The 26,486-nt window shown below is 44.9% G+C and overlaps 1 protein-coding gene across 3 annotated transcripts in view; it reads right to left on the reverse strand.

Moving 5' to 3' along the window:
• Ca10 (carbonic anhydrase 10 (inactive)) overlaps positions 1-26,486 on the reverse strand; it is a 512,317-nt gene that overhangs the window by 11,735 nt on the left and 474,096 nt on the right. For all 3 annotated transcript variants that reach the window (XM_085695654.2, XM_048446895.3, XM_048446896.3), the window contains exons 6-7: positions 13,092-13,187; positions 8,847-8,919 (exon numbers count right to left, since the gene is read on the reverse strand). In XM_085695654.2, coding sequence (XP_085551780.1) covers positions 8,847-8,919; positions 13,092-13,187 — 169 coding nt within the window. The remainder of the gene's footprint in view (positions 1-8,846; positions 8,920-13,091; positions 13,188-26,486) is intronic.

Raw genomic sequence — 26,486 nt, forward strand, 5'->3', positions numbered from 1 at the left:
TGGGGCTGCTTTACACAGACCACTGCTGATAGGCAACACCATCTGCTTGCTGCATATATGGTCCCCATTCAAAGCAGACCACACTACTGAGAAAATAGTCTCATACTTTCAAAGATCAATACCGGCTTTGATCAATATGGAACTACGAGGCAATTTTCGTATATTGGATACGATTATACCCCTTGTAATCTGAGGCAAATTCAACTGAAACAGAAAAAGGCAATTGCAATAGAATAAAGTCATATAACGTTTTAGTTTACACAAGCAACAAATGAAGAGAAGGGCCCTTGAGAATCGCATTCTTGGAGGCAAGCTGCACCTTACCCGTCCCTCACTGCCACGAGGAGCTACTGAGACGGCAGCCTGGGAAGTGGTGTGCAACGTTTTCCATTATGTGAACACACTCCCAAGTCTGTTCCTCTGCAATGAGAGTACATGTTCAATTAAGCATAGAGAAAGGCACCTGGAGCAATGCGCTTAGGCTCTTTTGTGATCCGTCAACACGCTTAATCCTGAGTCTCCCTGGGGGAGCTGTGCTGAGGACTTTCCCCGAGAGCTGTGAAGATGAAGGCATTTACAGGCTGGTCGGTGTTTGCGCACACATCCATATTTTACTAGGGAATTTGGGGGGAGGTTTGCCTAACCTGAAATTATAAATAGGCTAATTAAAACACCTTTTAGAGATTGTTCTGTGTGCTGAATGCCGTGTTATAAGCTCCCCTCTAAATGCCTCCGGTTGGTGTGTCCCTTTTGCCTTGGAGGAGGCATGTTAACACAGAAAGCTGATGGCTTCATCTTTGGACTTGGTGGCCCTCTGCGTTCTTTTTTTCGAGATCGAACGAAGCTCTCCTTTATGTTTTCTATCCATGACCTGAGTGTTGTATTAGTAACTTTCCCTCCCTGTGACTCCATACCTGGGGGGAGAAACCTTAAGGCAGAAAGGATTTCTTTTAGCTCACAGTTTGAGGGGCTACAGGCTGTCATGGGAGGAAAGACACGGTGGTGGGAGGGGCCCACAGTTGCGATATCAGGAAGTGTGATGTGGCGGGGTTCATTGCCTCAACCATCAAGACACAGATAGGTCAGGGTTGAACAAGGGCTGGGCAATAATCCTTAGTGACCTGATTCTTCCACTGAGGCCCCACTCCTGACAATGCCACCACCTTCTTAAACAACACCTCTAGGTGGGGACGAAGTACACAAATGTTCAGGTCTGTGGGATGGTTGACATCTAAGTCATAACAAATGTGGACAGGCAAATGAAGGAAGATAAAGCCTGAGGAATAACACACTGCCTGAGGATTTGAGAAGCAAGTGTTTGTTTGCAGCAATGCTCTGATAACCACTCCTTGTTATCCATTCTAGAAGGCTCTTTGCAATCCATTAATCATTAGTTTTGCCTATTGAAGATACTGTAAAAAAAGTGCCAGTTCAATGAAATCAAGTGGTACTAAGATGATGCAAATGTTACCTTTTATGTAATTGAGGTGCCTTGTCTGCTAATTAATTAGCAAGGAAAATAGAGGCATATAAATATCATGCCAGTACAGTGCATTAAAAATTGAAATACTTCAGGCTAAATTACCAGTATCGTCTCAACAAACCCTTTCCGACAATGCATTTTTCTATGTCATGCTTCCAGTCTTGACCCTCACTCTGTTGAAGCAGAATTTGACTTTAATAAAATGGATTTTCTTTAGAAGACATTTTAAATTCAGCCTGAAATTAATTCAGACTGGTCTTTTTTATTGTCGGTCCTGGTTAGTGAGAATATTTGACAAGTTTTACTCAGCTGTATATGAAATTTAAGCTCCTGGGGCTGGAGCAATGACTCAGTAGTGATGGGCACTTGCTGCCTCTCCAGAAGACCTGGTGGGCTTGGTACCTCCAGTTCCAAGGGGCCTGACACCCTCTTCTGACCTCTGGGGGCACTGTACTCACATGGTACCGAGACACAGATGAAGACAAAATCCCCATACACACAAAACAATAATTAAAACAAACAAAAAAAACAAAATTCAAGTTCTCATGGAAAGCAGTAGCATCTCACGAAGCCCTTGTGTGCACTACCTATATCCAACCACAGTCAAGTGTGCTTCTTTGAAAGCAAGCACATTCCATCACTGCCTTCACGCCCTGTGCTGCGCTTGCCTTCAGAATAAACTATTGTTGGCACAGTGACTTGCCTTCCAACATCCAGGAGCTGGATTCAACAGGTGTGCACCTTAAAACTATTCAGGAACACAAAAGCACTGAACACTGAGTTACTACCAATCACTGCCCAGGTAATTGACCTATTATCTTTGTCAATCCTCACCCAGCCCTTTTAGTATTAGTTTCCTGATGAGGCCATCGTACCACAGGGTGGTTAACCTCATCTGAAGTCAACCAGCAAAGTCAGTGGTAGGGCTAGGATGGGAGTCCAGTGGAATGGCTAATCCTGATTGTCAACTTCATGAGATTTAAAGTCAGCACGGAAGCAAGCATTTGGGTAGGTCAGTGGGGGCATTCTAGAATGGGTTTATTGAGGAGGAAAGAGCACCCTAAATGTACATAGCAGCACTCTATAGGCTGGGGTCCCGGAAGAAACAGAAGAAAGAGAGCTTAGCGCAACACTTGTCTCTTGCATCTTGTGGCTATGGATGGTGTGAGAGGCTCCTCCAGCTCCTGCCGTCACGATTTCTCCCCCACCATGGGTGGGATCCTGGGAGCTGAAAGAAAGTCTTCCAGGCTTAGGTTGCTTCTGTCAGGCATTTCATCACCACAACGAGAAAAGTAACAATACACCAGGTCTCTTCCTTTTTATCTCCTCACAAGAAAACATTGTCACCCATGGTAATGATGGCCTTTACCAACATGGCTTCCAAAATTCTCCCCTACTTCGGCAAGAGTAGTTTTACTTCATTTTACAGTGTGTGTGTGTGTGTGTGTGTGTGTGTGTGTGTGTGTGTGTATACACATATTTGTATATATGCATATACTGTAAAATATATCTTGCATCTTGAAAGAATGATTTTCCCCAGTCTCCTTTCTCAGTTACTACCTCAGTCTTCAATGCTGTACTCAGGTGAGTGGACTATCTCTATAATCGCCATCTTGTGCCAACTGACTTCTGTGATTGCTCCTTCCTCCCTGCACTTCCTCAGCCGACTGGCAAGATGGCCACACGGGAGTCTTTTCCATAATAGGGCCCCAAGGATATATATTTAGACGTGGTTTCAATTCCAAGTCATGAAGATTTGAGCTGCCCTTTCAGAAGTGAGGACTTGTCCCGCCTCTCTCCTGTATTTATTCTTATTTCTGTGACTTCACCCAAGTTTAAATGCCATCTGGATGCTGATGCCTTCCACATTTGCAACTCTGGTTCTCTCTCCTGAAATCCAGACTCATCTATTCGACTGCCTACACCACCCCTCCTCTTGAATGCTTAATAGAAAGCCCAAGCACGACATGTTCAAGATCTGCAATCCCTTTCCCACCCACAGGCACGCTTCATCCGAGTCTTCCCCATCTCCGGGGATGGAAATAGCTTCCTTCCAGTGGCTTGGACTAAAAATTTTTTGGGAATCCTTGGTTATGTTTCCTTTTACACATTAAACATCTTATTTACCAAGAAATCTCCTCATGTCCCTTTAAAATATATCCAATCACTTATCACCATCCTGTCCCCATTGACCTGGTCACCATCAATGCCATTGCCCCATTGTTTGGATGGCTGTAACCACTTTCTGGTCACCCTTGCCACACTGTAGTCTGTTTAAAAAATTTTTAGCCTTAGTCATTTTGTCTTATATGTATGAAAGTTTTACCGGCATGTATGTATGGAAATCCACATGTACACCTGGTGGCTTCAAAAAGAAGTCAAAAGAGGACTTTAAATTCCCTGGAGCTCCCTGGAGCTGGAGTTATGGATGACTGTGAGTCACCATGTGGGCTCTGGGAATTGAACTAGGGTCTTCTGCAAGAGGACCAAGTGCTCTTAGCCACTGAGCCATCTCTCCAGCTTTTCTCTAGCCTATTTTAAAATCAAATAATCACAGTACACATTTTCTCTATATGTATGGTGTATGTATATGTAGTGTGTGTGTGTGTGTGTGTGTGTGTGTGGTGTATCCAGGTGTGAGATAGTCCATGAGCATGCATGAGGAGGCCAGAAAAGAACACTGAGGGTCTTGCTCTATTACACTCTGTTTTATTCCCTCGAAATTGGGTCTGCCACTGAACTTTGAGCTAGGCTGGCAGTCAGCAAACTTCAGTGGTTCTTCTGTCTCTGTCCCTCATGGTGATGGGGTTATAACTGCAAATGCAGATATGCCTGGCTGTTTTTATAGATGCTGAGAGTTCAAACTCAGGTCCTCATGCTTGCTCAGCAAGTACTCCGTCCACCTGAACCATCTACCTAGCCTAGCATGCTCCTTTTGACAGAAGATGATGTCACTCTGCTTGAAGGCTTGGACTAGACTTCCAGTCTGTGGTGCCATCTCTGGTTACTAGGTATGCCAATTCTGACAGTGTGACAGTGTCCTCTGAAGGATACTGATTTCCACGGAGGTCCTTATGTACAGTCACACACATGTAGGAGTTGGAGATAGCTTGGGCCAGAGTCAGCCTGAGCTGGCCATGTGTCACTGTGCTAGTTCTGTGGTTAGCTGATGCCCCTTCTAAGTGGAAACAAGTATAAGAAACAATGTGAAAAGCAATGTGATTGCTCATCAACCCAAGCCCAATCTGCAATGAAAAAAAAAAGCATGCTGAAAGGATTTATATTATGTCAAAACAGCAGAATTATAAGTAATTAAGACCTCAGAGCTTGTCTTTCTTTGCTCCATAGGAAGGAAGTATGAGAGAAAGGAAATGACATAGGAACCATGTCCAGGGGAACCTATGTGTATAGAAGAATGGGTTGTGGTTCAGGAAGCTCCCTTTTCTCTCATCCCCATCTCTTTGGAAGGATTGTGACATTGACCATCTTGGTCATATGCCAGGTATTGGTGTAGGCTGCTTGTTCATTTCCCAGCTTCTCAGACCCAAAATAACCACCCAGAAACTGTATTAATTAAGACATTGCTTGGCCTATTAGCTTATGCATATTTCTAGCTAGCTCTTATATATTAAATTAACCAATTTCTATTAATCTGTGTATCGCCACGTGACTGTGGCCTACTGGAAAGTTTCCATTCGGCGTCCAGTGTCTGTCTCCTGTGGCGGCTACATGGCTTCTTCCTGACTCTGCCTACTCTCTCTATGTATATCTCTTCCAGCCTGGCTATATTCCGTTAAGCCATTGGCCAAAAGCAGTTTCTTTATTAACCAATGGCAATAAAACATATTCATAGCATGCAGAGGGAAATCCTATATTAGACAGGTGCTGGGAAGTGGAAAACAAGCAGTAGTGTGAGCATATTTAAAGACCAAGTCTTGAATAGTACTACAAGAATTCATGGGCTGAGGACAAAGATACTTGTTGGGTGTTCCTCTGATGCTGGAAAGATGAGAGCCATGTGGATCCCTCTTCCTTAACTGACCTGGGGACCTGTGCCTGCAGGCAGAGACATCTTGACTAACCTGCCCACATAGCAGTGAGCAGTCAATACTCACTGCTAAACGCTTGTTCATTATATAGAAGTCACTGACTACCTAGGCACCTACTAGGTAATACTACTGTGCATCCTTGGTCTGATGTGTGAGCTGGGGATAGCAAACATACCCATGTAGAAAGCTTGTGTGAGCACCACACAGTTAAAGTGCTACATGCACAGCACTGGCCCTGGGGGTGTGCAGAGTCCCCATTCCACATCACCTCTAAATGTTTGGTGCTCAGTACAGTGCAGAGTGGATACTACATCCAAGCAAGCAGGACAGATGGGAGCTCTGCAGTGGAATGGGTGGCTGAGAGATCAGGGAGAGACGTACTTGGGTGTTCCTGGGTAGTGTGCTTGAAATAGAAGAGAATGAGGAGTTGCTGGAGAGTTGAATATCAATTTGATAAGAGCTAGAGTTATCTGAGCAAAGGGAACCTCAGTTGAGAAAATACTTCCATAAAATCTAGATGTAGGCTATTTTCTTAGTTAGTGCTTGATAGGAAAGGGCCCAGCTCACTGTGGGTGGTGCCATCCTTGGGCTGTTAGTCCTGGGTTCTATAAGAAAGCAGGCTAAGGAAGCCATTGTGAGCAAGCCAGAAAGCAGCACTCCTCTGTGGTTGCTGCATCAGCTCCTGCCTCTAGGTTCCCGCCCAGTCTGAGTTCTTGCCCTGTCTTCCTTTGATGATGAATGGTGAAAAGGAAGTGTAAGCCAAATAAACGCTTTCCTCCCCAATTTGCTCTGCTCATGGTATTTGGTCACAGCAGTAGTAGCCCTAAGATGGTGTGTGTGTGTGTGTGTGTGTGTGTGTGTGTGTGTGTGTGTGTGTGTTTCTTCTCCCTGTCTCCTTTAAGAGTGTGGAAACAGGATAGTATAATAGGTGCCCCAAGCAGGTAGCATCATCTTCATCTTGACCTGAGTTTGCAGGCTCATACCAGTATAACCTGCTACCTCTTACAGAAGCTTGGGGGTGGGGAGATGCCTAGGTTATATGCTTGAGGTTGATCCTTTAAGACTTCCTACCTGCCACAGGGCCAACCTTCCCCTGCTGGAGGCCATAGGAAATTAAACTGGAGAGAAGAGAACTGTGGTTTCCTGCTGAGCAAATCAATCCCTTTCTGCCAATGTCCTGGGCCAGTTCTGTGTATCAAGCCATCATTATCCCGCGGGTGAAACTCCTTTCAGGTGTGTGACAAAGGTCACCATGGGGGACACCTCCCTTAGAACATCTGCTATGATAGGACCCATTATAACGTCTCAGCATGCAGGCCAGGGTGTCCGGCTTAACACCCCCCTTTTTTTCCTGTGGCCTTGGGAGGTGTTGAGCATGAGGGATGGATGGGGGAGAGAGTGTATCTCTTTTCTCTTTCTGTGTTTCTGCTCCAATGATGGAAACATCATAAGCTCCCTATGACACAGAGACTTGGCCCTAGAACACTTTTCTTGCCCCCTGCCCGCCCCACCGCTGCCTGTTACTGTGACTGAGGGAGACCTTTCATTCCTCCAGTAACTGAGATGATGTGTTGGTGGGATCAGATCCCCTCTCTGAACTCTTCTGAGTCCTTTCAATGTTCACCAAGCTTTGTAATGCTGCCACTCTGCCCGAATGCTTCGACTCCCTCTTTCAGCTTGCCTGTCTTCCTCCCTCCCTTCTTTCTTCTATCTTTTCTCTCTCTTCCTCTCTCTTCCCTTCCTCTGCTTTTCTTTCTGTGTCAGTGACCACTTCACTTAATATTAATCAGACTGGTGTAGGGGGAGGGGAGCAAGGGACCCCCTAATGATCCTCTACGCCAGTGGAAATCAGACAGATTGTGTTTCGGGGCTTAATGGGCAATTTCATGTCTTTTCACGGTCTCTAAACTGCAAATTCAAGATTATTTGAAAGCATTTTATTTAATTTTCATGCTTTTTTAATCAAAAAAGTTAAAAGAATAATCATCTTTTATAGGCAGTTATAAATGTGCTATTTACACACAAGACAGAAATATCTCCCTTAGCTGAGCAGTTTAAGTGTGTGCTTAGAGAGAGCTCCACAAGAATACTGATGAGGAAGGGCATGGCTGTGTGTGGAGAGGATTTAAGTCAGTCTTGTAGGTGATGTGTATTGAGGTGGAGTGATCTCGGGGTCACCAGCATGTCACCCCATCAGTTGCTCAACCTCTCCACTGGGAGTGACCTGATGGTGAGCCCCTTGTCGGGACGACCAGCATCTCAGCCATCTTTGCATTCCTACCTAAGGCATGGGATGGAGAAGGCAGCTAGTGAGGGAGGGCAGTGATCGCTTTAATGTCCCTCCACCGTCTCTTCCACTTTACAGTGGAGCAGAAGCGGCAGGTGCAGCTGAACTACAGGCTCAGGGAAGCACTCTGCTGGGAGATGTGCGAATTCAATGTCCACATATTCTTTTTTCTATTGTTGGAAATCATTATCTACCTGTTGTTTGATTCGCAAATCTAGACCTTCAAGATTTCCAGAACCAGGGGTTGAAACTTTTTCACTTCGTTAACGAAGAAACAGCATTAAAGTGAGAGGCCTCCTTGAAGGAGGTCAGAGCCAAGGCTTGAATTCCAGTTTCCCACCTCTTCTTAACTAGATGCCCCTGCTACTTCCCCATCTTGACTTTTCATCTCTTGATACGTGCTACCTCACACAATTCCCCCAAGTCCTGAGACTTCTAGGTTTACCCTCTCTGTTCTTCATCCTTCACCTCAGCACGCTTCCTTTTTTTTCTGATTAAGAAGTTTAGGATGAAGCAATCTGAAAGGCTGGGAAGGTGGCAGAAGGTGGCAGATCCACGAGGCATGGGGGATGAAGGAAGATGCTGCCCAGCCTCCTTCTGGAAGGAGATCAGACTTGGTTCAGGTGTGGTTCTGAAAAGGTCGATGTTGGGCCCAAAGTACCTGGTCGGTGGCTTTTTTTTAAATCACATAGTTGGCAAAGCCCCAGCTACACAGACAGCTGATGTGGTGAAGTCAGTCAGCCGGTAGAATCCCCGAGCTCATTACCAACCCGCAGGATAACGATGACCACATCATCATAATCGTTATTGCCTTAGACAGGCGTGGATGACAAAGGCACTCTGGGGACTTGTGTTTGAAATGGGCTGCTTCTTAGCCAACCCTGACTCTCCAGAGTGACTTTCTACAGAGTTAAAGGATCGTGAGGCAGAAAGGGGCCCATAGAGATCATCAGTTCCGGCTTCCTGCCTTCCGACAGGACTACCCTTTGTTGAACAGTTGCTGGAAAGGAAATTGAGCCAAACTTACTTTTATACGTTATTCTTGTGATAGTATCTCTGTTGAGCATTCGATTAAGAAATGGGTTTGATGAATCAGAAACCTAGAAGGGAAGAGAAAGTATTAAAGACCGGGTGTCAGTTACTCTCCCAGGGCAAACATCTCCATGCATTATTTCATTCCTTCATATTGATGTCTTACCATGGGTCCAAATCTATGAAGGTTGGAAATTCAGAAATCAGAGAGACACACTCTACTCTATATGGACACCTCATCTCGAGAAGGAAGAGAGGTAGATAAACAACTCATCCCTGTGTGGATTAGAGAGAGCTCTGATAGTCATTAGGGAGGGACCACCCACTATCTGGAAATCAGGGGAGCTAGGGAAGGATGTTTGGAAGGATGGATGGAAGCTGAAATATTTTGATGTTAGAATATAGGAAAGAATGAAAAACATCCGTGCTAATGACCTGTTCATGAAAGGCTCATGCAAGTATGTAGTGTAGTTGGAACTAAAGGCATTGGGAAGAACAGGATGGGAGGCTAGCCCATGTCTGGCTTTGAATGTCACAATAGGGTATATTTCAACATTCTTCCTCAGAAATGGGGACCATCAAAGGGTTTTGAGCAGGGACTATGGAATGCAATGTCATGAAAAGGGCATTTGTCTAAGTACAAAGAGATCTAGAATCAGGGCCCCAGAAGAGGGAGGAAAAAGAGAACCTTGTAGTTCTACCGCCTATTAGCATATGAATATATTACAAACCACAACATTCAATCTTCCATCCACTCACCCACCTATCTACCTCAGACATATTTACCAAGTATAATGCGTTAAACACTGCACTAGAGTTGAGCTTCCATTTTGTACTTATGCTCTTACATATCCAGATTCTTCCTCTGGGAGGAGCAGCTAAGCAACAAGCAGACTGGGGCCAGAGAATCGCCCTTTGTTGTGAGGCAGCCTCGTGCGGCTGTGGAGCTTCCTTCACAACCCCCTTCTGACTCAGTCTCTTCCCCGCGCACCGCTGTTCATCTTAGTTTTCTCTCCCACCTTGCTCGGCGCAGCTCTGCAATTTACATCTCAGCTGCTAATCGGCTGTTGTGACATAGCAACATTTTAAATCTGATTTATTCCGAGGTTTGGGAAAATCACAGCAGATGATCATTGTTATTAGATAAGCAACAGGTAACTTTAGTTTGGGGAAAGCACAGACTGTTTATTTTGTCTCCATCTGGCTTCCTTTTCACATGGTTCCTTGGGTGTGTTGTAGTGAGACACACAACTAACTGGGGCTTGGGGGGTGGCGATGCTCAGTGGAGTCAAATCCCACCTCCAATGGGGGAAACATCCCAAGCTGAACACTCCCGCTCCCTGGAAATGTTAGTGCCAGATTCTGCTTCTGCTGCGACACACTCTTTAGCATTGGAAGGCCAGCTCGGAGCCCTCTCCTGTTTGCACTGAAATGCTCTGGGACAGTAGGACCATGAGGGTGTCTGGTGGAATGGGAAACTGCAATGGGTCTCAGTTGCCAGGTGCCTTGGGTTCCTGGTACCCGACACACTGGACAATACTGTTGTTGAGAACAGGAGAGGAGCCCTCTCCTGTTTGCACTGAAATGCTCTTGGACAGTAGGACCATGAGGGTGTCTGGTAGAATGGGAAACTGCAATGGGTCTCAGTTGCCAGGTGCCTTGGGTTCCTGGTACCCGACACACTGGACAATACTGTTGCTGAGAACAGCCCCCCTCCCTTGGAGGTGATTAAAAATTACTGAAGTATTTCCAAAGTGCACACAGATGATTTGTGGGCACAAGTGTGTTGGCGGTGTGGGTGAGAGGATGAAATATGCACTTGATGTAAGTGAGCTAAGTGGGAGGTAATGGTGTGTGATCGAATAGCAACTATAGCCAAATCTCAGCTCCCCGTGCTCTTGGAATGGAAGGGGAAACAAGCCTCTCTTATTGATTTAGTGATTGATTGTGTGTGAGCACACACTTGTGTCTCAGTGAGTGTGGAGAACTCAGAGGCCAATTCGTGGGAGTCCGTTCTCTCCTTCCACCCAGATCTCAGGAATTGAACTCAGGTCATGGGCTTGTCCACAGGTATCCTTAACTGCTGAGCCACCTACTTTTACCACCAAACCCTTAGCCATCTCTGGCGCAGGATTTGGTCAAGGTGACATTTCTTCAGATGAACCACTCATGAGGGAACTTCTCATTTTGTGTTCTTGCCTTACCTACAGGGAGCTGGAAGTGGGAGGCAGGGGCATCAGAAAAAGGCCTGATGACTATCAGAGGCTGTACATCCTTAGAGACTAAGGATTCAATCCATCTCATTTCTGGGTACCAGTGTCTAGCAGGAGATGAACCTCTGTGCCATGCTCAGTTGGAGTTTTGAGACGAGTGAACGACAAGCCAGAGCTCAGTTAGCTCACCGTGGAGCTGGAAATCTGGGCATTAATTTTGGGGAAGAAAGAGGGAATGCTATGGTTTATTTTGAGCCAGAAAGGTTCAGGTTTTCTCAAGGAAAGAAGGGGAAATTCCTCAGGGTTCAAACTGGCTTGAGAGCATTCAGGAGCTGACCACTGTCCCTTACTGGCCCAAGGTTCTAACTAAGGTCCTTCCAAACGTCAGGGAAGCAACCATGCCCTGCAATCCTGACTGTTGGTTGGGACCTCAACATAGCACAAATTTCTGCACAAGCTTGTGAAACACCAGCAGTTTGCCGTGGAGGAAGTTGGTTGCCAGTCACCCTGTTAGTCACTGTCGGCTGTTCCATGGTTGAGCTTCCAGGACGGCATTCGCTGACTTAGAAACTTGAAGTCAAGTGAGGGCAAAGTCAGGGACTGACACTGAAATGCTCTTCATGGGACTTGGGAAAGGCAGATTGACCTCTGGATATTACTCCTGAGAGACTTAGTGTAGGGAAAACCACAACAGGAAGTGATTCCTGGTCACATGACAATGTGTACCATATCCCTAGGCTTCACAATGTGCGTGGACCAGGCTGACTACACGAATTGTTTGTATCATAACTGGGACTGCAGTAAGAATTTGCGACTGGCTTGCAGGTACCAGTGGGGTATGGCTGGGAGTGTGTGGTGTTTAAGTGTTGCTTTCTCTCTTCTCATCCTTAGTTCCTCTCCCAGATCTGTTGAGTAGGGATATGGGAATAGCTAATAAGTATTACAGTGAGGCAGGACTTGGGTGTCTTTCCTGGTTGGGCTGTTATGAACACTATGAATTGGGCCTGTCTCAAGTGAAGGTGAGGAATTTAGCAGGAGGCATGGTGCCTGGGAAGACGACCAGTACCTGTTGCACAGAGTCTGCTTTGGGGGGAACTATTGCCTAAGGGATCCCTGGGGACCCCATTACTCCAAGAGCTCTGTTACAACTCCTTGGTGGTGAATGCTAAATTTCTTCTGAAACTCTTCATGGCAGTCCAAGTTCTGCTTGGTCCAATTTTCTCTAATGATTTGGGCACAAGCCTCTCCAGCAGCCAGCACAGTGCTGTACTTTGCAACTAACATAATTTACTTTAAAAAAAAAATCAAAAACTCTTTTACAGTTGGAAAGTAAATCTTACTTTTTTTTTATTAAAAATCGTATATCCACATCCTTCTATATCAGCCAAAACATTAAGAATAATCATAAAACAAATCAGAATTTGTTCAGTTGGACATTTCACACTGTTCTTGCCTCTTGGATATCTGGGGATCGTGGCTGAAGGTCATGCAGTCAACATGGGGACTTTGTCTTAATTCTACTTGCCAGGATTATAAATCAGCATTCGAGTGGGAAAGGAAGGAGAAGCTGTTGTGGAGAAGCCTGGAGGTTTATTATAGTGCAGGGTCTTCTGGAGAGGGACATCTAACACTTCTCTTATTCCCTTGGTGGCAGCAGGTATTGGGCAGTCTTTCGGTCCCAGAGGCCATCAGCACTCTAGTCATTCTCCTTTTGCTACTGCACTCTTGGTCCACGCTAGTAGGTATCGCCTGAAGCCTATTCCTAGCACCAGCTTTCTCTCTAGGACAGAGGCTGTGCAAACCTTCAGGCCCTGAAGCTCTGAAATAAAACCTATCACTTCTTCATCTTACTTACATAGCCTTGAATCTTTGGTGAATCCATGTTTATAAAAACCATAAGATCCCAAAGCTTTCTTAGGCATGGACATTAGTTGACATTAATTCTTTAAATGTTTTTATTCCCAACAGAGATTGTAAACAGATTGGCATGGGGAACGGCAAGAAGAATAAAAGAATGCAAGACTTACTTTTATAAATATAGAAACTACCACCAATCCGTTTGGACTCTTCGCAGCTTCTGTGACGTTTGTGTATAGCTCGTGGTTATAGTGGATGAGTTGTACCTGGCAGGAACGAAAATCAAGGGTAAGAACAGCAAAATTCAACATCAAAAGAGGTGAGGCACAGCGTATCCTCCAATGTAAGGGTGAACTGCAAACACACCAAAGAACAATAGGAAGCACACATTTTTAATTGAAGACATTTCAGAGGGAGGTATGGTGCGAGAGAATTGTCTGTATTCTGTCAATTATGTGTTTTAATAAAACGCTGATTGGCCAGGCAGGAAGTATAGGTGGATCAACTGGACAGGAAGTAGAGGTGGGGCAATGAGAATAGGAAAAGGCTAGGGAGGAGAAAGCTCCCTCTGCCATTCCTGCGCAGACCACCGAAGAGGCAGCATGTAACTTTCCCAGCTGAAAAAGTTACCAAGCCATATGGCTAACATAGATGAGAATAATGGGTTAATATAAGCTATAAGAGTTAACAAGAAGCCTTAGCTAATGGGCCAATCAGTTTATAACCTTATGGAATCCAGTGTGTGATTTTCTTTGTTACTTGCCAGTTGTGGGGTACTGGGAGGGACAGATACGCCAAGCAAGCCGGCCCTCATGTTACAGAGGTATAAATAGAACCTATGTGTGTATGATGCATGTACATGCACACATATGAACATACGACCTACACAAATTTGCAAACATGTTCTGGTAACAAGAGTCCTTTTAATAAGATTAGTGTCCATCTGGGTCTTCCTCCCTCCCAGGACACTCCCCGTAAAGTGTGCGCTAAGTGGATTTCCTTATTAGGAAATGCAACAGTCCTCAGGTGTAGACATCCTCTCCTAGCAGCCCCAACAGCTGCCACAGGCAGTGCATAAATCTTCCCGGTAGTCTTGGAGTGAGCAGGGAACTAATAGACCCTGACCCAGCCCTACTGGGGGAGATTGGAGGTGTGCAGGACGCTTGACTCTTTGGAAGAGCGAGTGGATGGCTCTGTCTCATGGTGGGCCAACCTGTCTGGTTCACTTGGTTATGTGAAATTTTGTTTCCCTTTCTCTAACAGATCCAGTGACTGTCTATCAAGTTCTATGCAACAAGCACTGGGGCTGAGGGCAGCAAGAGGAGCCCTAGATTTGGGTTGTGGTGAAGTGGGTCCCTCTAGTACCTTATTCTTCTAAATTCCCATTGTTGAACATGGCACACATATATACTCAAATTAACAAATTGCAGACTTATGATCAAGTTTTATACCCTTTCACTGAGACCTAATCACTTACTATAAAATGTGAGTATGATGGTCCCTTTTAAGATGTATCTTATAGCTATGATTTTAAACAACGTTTTATAACAATATGAAAGTATATTTTAAAGTGTAGATACGAACACCATTTCTCTCATCTCTAGCTAACCCTGGCTCACATGATGGGAAAATGAACAGCTCATTGTAGACCCCCCCTCCCCGAGACAGGTTTCTCTGCTTATAAAGCAGACAGCTGCACACATACAAAAAAAAAGTTTAAAGGAACAATAGAGGGGTGTGGCCACAGGTCAGTTGGCAGTGCTCTGCTTCTGCTGGGTTCAAGTTCTAGCACCACATAAACTGAGCTTGGTTAGTCCAACACTTAGGAGGCAGAGGCGAGAGGGTTGGGGTTCAAGGTCATTCTCGGCTACTTAGTGAGATAAAAGCCAGCTTGGGATACACGAGACATATCTTAGAAACAACAACAGCAACACCAACAGAAACAATAACATGGAAAAATTTACAAGTACCATTCTGAAGTTGCTTTCTGACTGCCTGTTCATTCAAATCAATATCTATAAGTCTACCCGTAGTTCTCTTAGCGACAATGGCCTCCTCCCTGCATGAATACTCCACAACACGCTGAGCCATCCCACCGCCTTTCATGGCTTTCCATTGTTCGGCTTGCAACACCGTCACAGCATAGGCATCATAGATCTCTCTCTAACGGTGTTAGTGCCCTTCGCTGGCTGGTTTGAAAACCTAACCAGGCAGTGCCTGGGAAGTGACTTGGGACTCTGAAAGTAAAGACAACTTTCATTCCTTCCAGTATCTGACATTGCATTAAAGGTGTATTTGTGGTGTTTTCAAAGAAAGACAATGAATTAGAAGGAAACTTGCCCTTGAGTTTTGAAAACAACCAGCACATTTATTCTTGTGGTACACAAGCGTTGCTGGGCATCTAGGTCACCTGGTATTTTGAAACTCTCCAGTGCCTACTTGTCCCAGTCCAGTTCTGACAATTTTGGGAAGGAAGCAGGTCCTGTGTTTTTTTTTAAAAGCTTTCCGGCTAGAGATCCACTGGAGTTGCAAACCAGTGGAGTGTCAGTGGGCATCAGTAATCCAGCAGTGCCCGTTCAGAGGGTACCACTGATCTGAACACCCTGAGACCATGGAAAATGTCACAGAGGGGGCACACAGTATCACTGCTTTTGACATTCCTCATTTGCTTTCTAAATTCTTATATATTTTGCCAGTGGAGATAGATGGTTACACTGCAGCTAGTTTGCCGTCAGAAAGGCAAACACAGGCAGGGGCTGGAGGACCGTTTATTTGTCTGTGCAGTGCTCTATCAAGCCTATGCTTACAATTTTAAGTTACAAAGGTAGCAGTGGAAAGAAGAGTGCAAGTATAGAAGCATGGGCAGCATCTCTTAGTATAGCTAGTGAAAGGCTCTTTGCAGAGAAGATATCTGAACTGAGATCTGGTGATGACGAAGAACAAGGCCCGGAGAGATCGGAAGGAGGCCTGTCACATAGAACAGAAAGGATACCAAGGGTCTGAGGCAGTGGCAAGCAATGCAGATGGTTAGGGGTGGGTAAACGTGACCCAGGGTGGGACCAACTCACACAGGACTTTGCAGGCCTTGGTGAGGGTCTTTGAAGCAGGAAGTTACTGGCATTTAGACATAAACAAATAAACTGACCCAGACGCAGTTTTGAAAGATCTCTTTGGACACCTAGAGGGGCACGATAGAGACAAGAGGCGGTCTTCCAACTCTTCTTATGTCACAATCATCCATTACCCCATCTTTTCTAGGACACTGGTGATGTTGCCCTTCTCTGTTTCCATTGTGTTCTTAACCAGAATTTATTGTGATTATAAATTAGCTTGCAATGATTGATTTGATGTGTCAATTTCACAGGGCTAAGGGGTGTCCAAATAGCTGCTAATGTTTCTGGGTATGTCTGTAAAAATGTTTCTGGAACAAATCAGCATTTACATTAATAAACTGAGTAGAATATATGTAGCCTTTCAAACATGGTTTTGTATCTGTTAAGAGCCCATTGCAAATAAAGAGACAGAGGAAGGGTAAATTCATTCTTCTTGGACTGGAATATCCATCCTTATCTGTCCTTGGAATTCACAGATCCTAGTTCCGGGGCCTAGGATTCATACCGCAAACACCACTTAAATGTCTATGGGTCTTCAGACTTTGGATCTGGACTGAGTGAGATCATGCCAATGAATCCCTGGTTCTTCAGCTTGAAGATGCCAGGTGGTGAGTCTTCTCACCCGCTGTAGTCAAGTGGACCAGATGCTGTAATGAATCTCCATTTATACATATCTCAATGTATTCTGCTGGTTCACACTCTTGGGAAACTCATGACGATTGAAAATTCAAAGTATCTTAGAGCCTACAGGGCGCTGGTGATCAGGATAGATGCAAACCCTGGATACCTGGTACAGGCATGTGGGAGTGAACATCACTGTCAGCACGAGTCATCGCCAGCATCATCACTGTCATCATCATGCTTTATTGATGATCACCATTAATACTGGTTGAGCCCTGGTCATCCACAATACATTCAGGGATCCAACTGTGATGCATGTTGCAAGGGATGGTATGTTGGGAGCTTGGGGAATGAGTTTGGGCATCCTTCTCCAGAGATTCGCCTTGAGTTGAGATGTACACATATAGCATTTATAAGTTGGACATAGGCATAGAGAAATGTTAGTTGTAATATCATCTCATTTAATTCTCAAAACTCCATCTCATGATCTGCTTTTGCTTTACAGGGACACCACAAGTGGTAAATTCTGGTTTACCACTTGGTCAAGGAAGTACAGGGTGGCAAACTGTGCCCAGGTCTTATGGTTAGAGTTCACACTCAAACAGCATGCTACTTCTAGACTATTGGCTTTGTGTCTGTTCCTACTTTTAGGTAAACATCTCCAGGAATGGATGCTATTCATCATCTTGCTCCTAATGTTTGTCATGGCATTTGGCCCAGTGTGAAGCTTGGCAAATGCTTGCTGAATGAATCATTCTACTGCTCAGAGTCTGAGCTCTAGAAAGGGCCGTAGATAAAACCAAGACTAGCTCATTTCTATTAAACACAAAGACACTTCGGATCAGAGAGGGTCTACATCTTGCTTATCACAGTATGGTGATTTATACTTCATCAGAAGCATGGCAGAGGAGAAGCTGGGCAGGATAGCAGCGGTCCATGGAGAGCCTCACAGACTCAGGTGGTGCTAGGGTTTCAGGCCTATGGTTTCCAGGCCGTTGGCCTTGCCCTGAGACTCATACAATCAGATGCAGAGCTATCATCACATTGCAGAATTTCTGAACACCAAAGTAATCACTTTCTCCAAGCTCCACGCTGAAATTCAGCTTTAGAACTACTTCCCAAGTATTTGTCTTTGCCGAATGAACACTTGCTGTGAACAGGCTTCTGAGTTAGCCCTGTCATTGGTCCAGCTGTGAGCAGTCTCTGGCATGAAGCATAATTTCCTTTTCCAGGAGTGTGTGACAAGCCTGTGACCAGTGCTTCTCACTCAAGTTTTGGGAGAGTGACCACGCATCTCTCAGGCCTGATGCACATGCTCCACTTGACCTGTCTCTGTGTGGCACTCTGTCCCTTATTAAACCTGAAAGAGTCACCTTGTGACGGCATTCATGAGAAGGCTACCACACTAACCTCTGTAATAACTCAGTGGCTTCCACCACCCAGAAGGTAAAGGCCTGAATGTGAGCCCAGCTCTTGGCTGGGCCCTGACTTTTCTTAATGTCTCAGTGATTAGCATGGACTAGCAACTTTTTTTCACCTCACATACCATACTTCTTTATCTACAGCCTGTGCTTAATTCTGTTATTTCTGTTTCATATATCTTTCTCTCCCCTTTTATCTGACTTTTATTTCTGAGCCCCTCTAGAACTCGGCTCAAGGGTCACCCCCTGAGAAATCATTTTCATGGTCCTGTTGGCTTGGAACACGCATCACAGTTCTGTTTCCACATTTATGGTGAAAATGATTCGTTCTTCACATCTTTCTCTAGACTCTAAGCTTCATCTGGTGAAGAACCATGCCCAGCATCCTAGAACTCAGCACTGTATCTGTCCGTAGTAGCAATGGCAAGGTAGGAATAACTGTAAAATGGACAGAGGAAGCAAGGCAGGCCATGAGAAGACGACAAAATGTGATGTTGTGAGAAGCAAGGAGAGAGGGCTGCTTGGCTAAACCGGGAAACAGTCTGAATTCCAGACTTGTATCCCAAATGGGAGTTAAGGCCCTTAGTATCTGGATTACCTGATTACCTGGCCGTTCCTCAATGTAAGGGGAGGAACTCGGTCATGCCTTAAAGTGATGTGCCATGCTTTGAGAAAGCCCATGGAAGGCTTGTCCTTTCTGAATGGAGACAGAGGAGGAGGGAATTGGGGGGGTTAGATAGGAAAAGGGAAGGGATGGAAGGAGAAGAGGGAGGAGAAATTGGTGGGTATGGAAAATAAATGAAAAATGCTATTTAAGTAAAAAAGACCTTTAGTATCCTCATAAAACTATGTAGATGTCATAGCCTCGCTTCATCCCTGAGCACTTGCGTCACGCAGGTGCTCATCTTCACATAAGGATTGTAAAGATGCCTATTTCCTAGATCCATTGCTATGATTTCACAGGCTTGGAGGAAAGCATTTAGCCCAGGGCCTGGCATGCACTAGACACTCAGTAGCCATCTGTTACCATGCTTGCTGCTGTTCTATGTTTACTTTTGCAGTAGATAACAGAGCCTTGGGCTCCTGTCGAAATCAGGGTGAGGTGCGTACAGTTCCCTCTTTGCATCCTGTCATTGAGTATGTCTTCTTGAGGACCCCGGGGAAAGTACTCCCTACTGGGGGAGAACTCAGTGCATGTTCTCTGAACATATTCCTAATGGCTCAGAAGGTAATTTAGCAGGCAACCGGCATTTAAAGCCATGAGTGAGACGGTGAATCTTCCACCCGTGGGACTTGTGGGGCTTCTGCCACCGTGACTCCACTCTGCTCTCCTAATATTAAAGTGGTTAAAGGGAAAATAGGAAAGAACGGGTGTGGCTAGATTCCAAGAGAACTTTATATGCAACACACCGTGGGCCGGGTTGGGTTTGTGGTGATAGTTCGCCCACTCCGGCTTGTTTAAGTTGAGAGCTGGGCAAAGAACTTCCAAAGCATTCATTTTCCAGTACTGTGTACGGAGGGGACAGAATGCATGCTGGGAGAAAGCAAGCATGGGTCTGTCCCTCCCCCTTGTATAATGGCCATTCTTATGTTCCTAGGGTCCTTTAAACTTTCCAAAGCACCATCAATTCAAATGAACTTACTTCTGTCAGCCCTGAGGTCCCAGGTGCCCACCCTGGGCTGGACCCCAGGAGTCCAGAGATGCAGTCTATAGATCCCATATCCTCGAGACGCTCACACAGCGCATCTATTTGTTCCCAAAATAGACAAAGGATTAAAAAACAGAAGGCACAGAGAGGTCACACAGCCAGTGACAGCGATTCGGGTCCACTTCCCCTCCCCATACAACAGTAAAGAGAGAAGGGAGGTGTTTTATACTTGAAGGGGAGATTGCATTTCAGCAGCTTTTGCTGGAACAACAGTTATACGCGAGAACTTATTTATAGAAGTCATTAGCAAGTGTGTCTTTCTGTGTAAGAGCACAGGCTCTGCAGAGAAGAGCACGGCTTGATATTTACCAACCGCCACATTCTCACCCTCAGCCTTGGCAATTATCACGGGTCTGCCTGGTGATGATGGCTTCCTGCATTCTAAGACATGTGGATGCAATTAAGCTGCAAAGGACATGAAACATCCATCCTCTCATTGACTGGAGACCCTAGATGTATCACGGCAATGTAAACCACTAGACTGAAGGGATCTTTCCCCCCAGGAGGGATCAGTACTTGGATTTTTAAGGCATGATATTTTTTTAGTGAGTTGTTTTAAAGTTTGAACAAATGCAGGGTATGACCCTTGGGTGCAGGATGAAACAAGAACATTTGAGGCTTGGCTTATCCAGATACTCTTCTGTCTGAGTTAACCCGAGGCTAGCTACCTGGTGCCTCTGTGCCACGGCTTCTTTCTTAGAAGAGTGAGGATGCATCTGAGCATTGTCACAAGAATGAAACAGGTAAATTACCATTATCCTCTTCAGGATCCAGGCAGGGTCTAGGCAAACAATCCCAACAGATGGGGTGATACCATGGAAGAATTAGTGTGCTCCTCTGGTGCTCACCCCTGTAACATGAGGGGGCCTATTTGTTTGTTGGGGTTTTCTGTCCCGCCTGGCCCCCAAGCTATTTAGTACCAGAGAAAAATCACACTGAGAGATCTCTATAAGTTATAATGCTGATTGGCTCATTCAGTCAGGCTACTTATTAGCTAATGCTCACATCTTGATTAACCCATTTTTCTGATCTACTTTAGCCATGAGTCTCAGTACCTTTTTCAGTGGAGCAGCTCACATCCTGTAGCTTCGGTGATCTGGGCAGGAGTGGGAGGAATCAACTTCCTCCTCCCCAGAATTCTCCTGCTCTCCTTGCATCATTTCCACTTCCAGTCTGGTTTTCCCACCTACACCTCCTGCCTGGCCAATAAGCGTTTATTTAAAACATGACTGACAGAATACAGACAATTCTCCCACACACCCCTATTCTAAAATAGCTGCTTTTAGAAGCCTGAATTTCCTTCTGTGGTCCTTTCCCCAAAGCATCTATATCCCTTCTGTTTCTCAATAACGAAGCTGCTGAAAGCCAAGGCAGGATGTGCTTCCTGTAAAGGGGTCCATCTACATCCTTCCAGACATGTCCTCTGGGTTGAGGCTGGTACCAACTAGGATTAAAAGGTGAGGTCTGAGAGCTCTTTTTTGAACCTCGTCTGATTTTACTGTGAGTTTCGCAGAGTGGCATCCTGCAGCCAGAGACTTCTTATTCCCATCCTGTCCTCTGTATTCACTTATTTTCCTTTCCTCCCCGCCCCCATATCCCCAAGACTTCAGACTCATCCTAGCACCGGGTGTGAGGAAAGACAGCTCATTGTTCTAGAGTCGAATATCCTGGGTTCAAGTTCTAGGTTAGTTAGGCCCTTTGAGCTTTAAAATGTGATTGCAGCATGGCTGCTCAAGGATCTGCTGTGCTGATTAAATAGCACAGCTTGCCAATGAGATCAAATGTACGAATGAGATAAAGCGAGCTTCAAACGCAGCATCTGGTCCAGAGTACACACTCATTAAATGGGTGCTGTGATGATTCTTATTAGAAATGCCTGGCTGCCGAAGCTCAGACAAGGAAAATGAGGGGTTTAGCTACTTCAAAGTTACTTAGAAAAAAGTCAGGTGATCGACATGTTTAGCTTGCATTTTTTTAAGGGAAGTGTTTATAGATTATTTATTTTTATATCCTATTCTGCCTTATTACCACCTGACCGCCAAGATGATTTTGCGAGTAGCTTCTTTCTGTAGTTGGTATTATAAAAACCACAGTGGTACCAGCACACATAGTCTCCAGGGCCCGACTCTCTTCAAGTCATTATCATTGCCACAGGAGAGATTGTCTCTGGATGAAAACTATCTTATTGGCATGTTCAGATTATTTATGTCAGATAGATATTGATAGATATTTCAGAGCTCAAGGAGTTAGCATTAATGAAGGCTCACTTGGTTTTAATTAAAGTAGAGTCCGGTGTTACATAGGTCCTTTGAATTAAGTCAAAAATCATTTCCCTACTTCTACTTACAAAAAGCCAAGAGCAAGGTAACTTTACAAGTACGTTTCCAAGAGGCTTTTGAGGGCCAGACAGGCCACTGTCTCTCATAATTACATATGAAAAGCTTATATTAACATTAGCCGATTATAATATTATATTAAAATAATCATTGCAATACAACAGGGCTCATACCAGGAATTAAAGCCCATCATTATTGGAGAAATCTGCCAATGAAATTTAGGGTATTGGTTGAATGAAACAGAAAAAAGAGCCCTTATCATCTCAGTGGGACCGCTTATTTTTGGTTGTTTCCACTCCTGGGGAAGAACTTGTCTTAGGAGTTTGCTCTTTTGAGAGAACTGAGTAGTTTCTGCACCCTTCAAACACAGGGGAAACTGTTGCTACCTCTCTGGCTTTGAAAGGTTCAGCAATGTGACACCCCGAGTCACTTTGAAGCCACCCCAGGGACTTTGATACAAGGCTTTACCCTATTGAAGTTATTTATATGGGCTCATGGATTTGTTATTTTAGATGCAACTGAACTTGAAAGAGACACAACTTGTTGAAGGACAGGGACTATCGACGTTCATAGCAGATGCACACCGAAGGCAAGACCAAGACTACCTGCCTTATTTGTGCCTGGTCGTCAGTCTCCATCATGGAAGAAGGACGGATTAAATCCTGACCTTCAGCCTGCCGTGCCTCTCACGTGTCCATTCTGTAGTTAGTTTAGATGACTCACTTCCTAATGCCTGTCAGCAGGGCATCAGGAACATCATCCCTCAACCAAGTCAAGCTGCAGAACAATTTGGATAAAGCATTCACAAAGCCAGTCTTGACTATACACTTTAATTGCCTGAAATGTGATATTTAATAACTAGGAACACACACCAGCCAGTTTCAAAGCCACTAAACAGACACAATCTATCCACGTAGGTTGGCTCTAAAGAAGACCAGAGTGCTAAGCAAAAAGTCTGTGAGACATATTCTATTTCATTATTTTTTCCCTTGGAATGGGGTCTCACTATATTGCTTAGCCTGAACTTAATTCCTATGCTTCAGTGAACCTTGTTCCTTAGCTTTCTGGGTAAGTGAGGTAATAAGAATGTGCCACTGTACCTGGTTAGGGACCAGAATGTAAATGATGTGTCTGCCATTGGTCAGTGGGTCATGTTGGTAAGCCAAAGTCCTTTAAGACATTAAGGTCTTTATGTAGAAAATGTGGAGATTTTAGGAGCAAGTTTTCATAATTCTTCTAAAATATAAACACATCTCAGAGGAAGTTTAGGATGCTGTCTGCTGAGCATCCCTCAAAGAAGATAGAATTGGGCTGTATAAGTCAACGTCCCAGGTAGCATACTTATGCCGGGGTTATACACGGGTTGCAGTGGCATCAGACTGGACTTATCAACAGAGATGGAGGCTAGGGATGGGACTGTGATCCTATGATGTATGTGTGTAGATCGAGAGCAGCCTCAGTTCTCCTGACTTCCACTTTGTGACCTCTGTCTTCTTCATTTGATAGTGACTAGCTCAAATCAGACCAAAATCAAATAAAATAACTATCCTTGTCCTGAGGGCTTCCACCCAAGCCTTTCATTCTCAGCAATACCCACACGTGTTTACTGTGTGCCAAGCAAAGTGCTGGGCATACAGAGCTGAGAGAGGAAAAATCTAAACAGCGGGAGGAGGTGCTAAGCCCCTGGGGCATGATGGATCAGAGGAAGTGTCAGACACCAGAAGTTAGGGGTCATTAATTAGGGATCGGTGACTCAGGAGAAAAAATGCAGGGACGGACCACACTTAGTCTTAAAGATCCCAATGATAATATGGCCTTAATTTTAAGAACAATGGAAAGTTAACAATGGAAGTATGGAGGTATGGAGGTGTGTGTGTGTGTGTGTGTGTGTGTGAGAGAGAGAGAGAGAGAGAGAGAGAGAGAGAGAGAGAGAGAGAGAGAGAAAGTGATATGAGGCATCAGTTTGTTTTGACATAGACCATTGAGCTAAAAACTACAGTGAACAGTGACCCTTTACTTTCAAGTATTTCTCACTATGGTATCTAGTTCTTCCAGCGGTCACATGGCTGACTACTGGCAAACTTTCCCTCCAAAGCTTGCCCACAAACCACAAAGTCAGATAACCTAAATATAATGACATATCTCATGCCATGGTGCTTGACAAGTTAAAAGCAATATGAGTATCTGCTAAAGTATTTTAATAATCAAACAGATCCCATGTTTACTTTCGAGGCAGGGTCTTGAACTCACTATATAGTTGAAGATGACTCTGAATCCCTGATTCTTCTAATGCTACCTACCAAGACTGGAGTTACAGGTATGTTTTAAGTAATGTAGGGGATTAAATTCAGGGATTTGGGTATGCCCACCAAGTGAACTGTATCTCCAGCCCCGGATTATAATTCATTTAGTGATATTTTTCTTAATAAAAAAGTAGCACAGATTTTGAGAAATGGGAGATGCCCAACCAGGCTTCTGAGAAAACAAAAGGGAAATTATTAGCTTATTCCAAGAAATGTGATGTGGAGTATCCAATTATTGGGAAACAAATGTCAAAAATCACCAAGAAAAGCCTCTAGGCACATGGAAAAGGACAAAAGCAGTAATCCAGAACCCATTTGATCAACCCAGGGATGGTCACATGAACTATGGTCTATGAGGGCATTAGAAATTAAGCCAAGGGCTAAAGAACAACGGGGTCTGTGATACAATACATAGGAGGGAGGGAGGCGCATGAAAGGAGGAGAGGATTTTGAATTTCATTTCAAAAAATGCACTTATGGGCTAATCCAGCGGAGGTGTGTTACTGTTCCATGCACTATAAAGCCTTTGAATTGTATGCCCCTCCAAATAACTGTCTATAGTTGTCCTATCATGGTGACAAATCATATCATATCCATAAAAATTCAAGCCCTTGTGAGATTGTGTGTGTGTTTGTAGTGTGTGTTTGTGTGTGTGTGGTGGTCATATCTAGCTAGGAAAGTCAGTTTCTTTATCTGTAAATTATAGGAGTGGTAGAGTTCCTTGCATGTACATTTCTCTTCTACATTTTCACATAGACCCGGGTGGGAATGTCCTTATGACTGTATCGCCATGTGTTCTGATTATCACTGATGCCAACTCAGTAGAAGCTGTGGCTGGTTCCGGTGAATTTTGTTTTGTTTGCTTCTAGGAGGTGAGTAGGGGTTGAAAGGAGAAAGGAGACAGAGGCAAGAAAGCCAAATTATTTTCACCGCTCTTCAGGGAAGCCCAGATGGTGCCCTTGTCTCAGGCTCCCAAAATATTCCCTGGGAGAGGAGTAGAGCTAGCATTCTGCTGACAGCATTTGGGAAGAGGCGTGTGGACAGTCTATATTAAGACTTCAGCATCCTTCCAAGCCTGTCTGTGAGCATGAAACAGCTCTGTGGTGTTACTTGGAAACCACTGGGCATAATCTCTCCGGGGGCAGATAGCAATGTGTTGTCTTCTCATCCTTTCTCTGTGATTGAGACCCAAGCATTCAGCAAGGGTTTCCCCCAAATGCCATGGCTGTCTGGGACTACTGTCAGTTCCCAAGGAGAAGGCTGCTTCTGGCAGAACAGGGTCAGCCGGGGAATGGGTAGGGTCAGCAGCAAAGGTCTCTCTCCTTTCTATAGTGAGAGCCCAGGGCACTCCCAAGGTGGGAGGGGGCTGTGGTTCTCATCAGCAGTGAAGCAGCAGCATCACTTCTGCAGCAAGTGCTGTGTCAGGGAGTGGCAGTTCCAATATGGGGCACCAGCTTTGGCTGCAAGCAGTTCCTAGCACTGGATGGAGAAACCAGTTCATACTGGAGGGCTTTGTAAATATGAGGCTTCATCTGAAACATCTTTGGGACCGCACAAGAACCCTGCTGCAGGTTAGGTCACAAAGCTTTGAAACCTAGCAAACAGGAGAAATGGAGGACCCACGCTGACTCAGTTGGTAAGCAACAGATCCCATACTTGAACCCAGGTCTCTTCTCAGAGTTCTCTCCTCTTGAGACTTGTATTGAGCTTGTTTTTTGCATATGATGTGCCTTCCCTTTGTGTGTCTCCTCATCTTACGTTCTACTTAGAGAGATCAGAATGGCCTCCAAGTATTAAGAGTTTCTCATGTGCTAATGGGGTACCGAACACTCCCAGGTGTCCTCTCATCCAGTTCTCACAACTGATGTGTGGGCAGACATTGTCAATCCCATGATACAGCTGTGAACACTGAAGCTAGAAACGGGAGATGATGGCATTCCCCCACATACCAGGGATTGCCGAGAACCTCTACGTTATTCCGGGTCACATTCTCCTTTCTTCCTGAATTTTTGGGGTACCAGTTCAAATGTGTGAAATTTGAGGAGCCATTTGTCCTTGCTAG

The sequence above is a fragment of the Myodes glareolus genome, chromosome 9, assembly GCF_982192425.1.
Source record: "Myodes glareolus chromosome 9, mMyoGla1.1, whole genome shotgun sequence".
NCBI classification, from domain to species: domain Eukaryota; kingdom Metazoa; phylum Chordata; class Mammalia; order Rodentia; family Cricetidae; genus Myodes; species Myodes glareolus.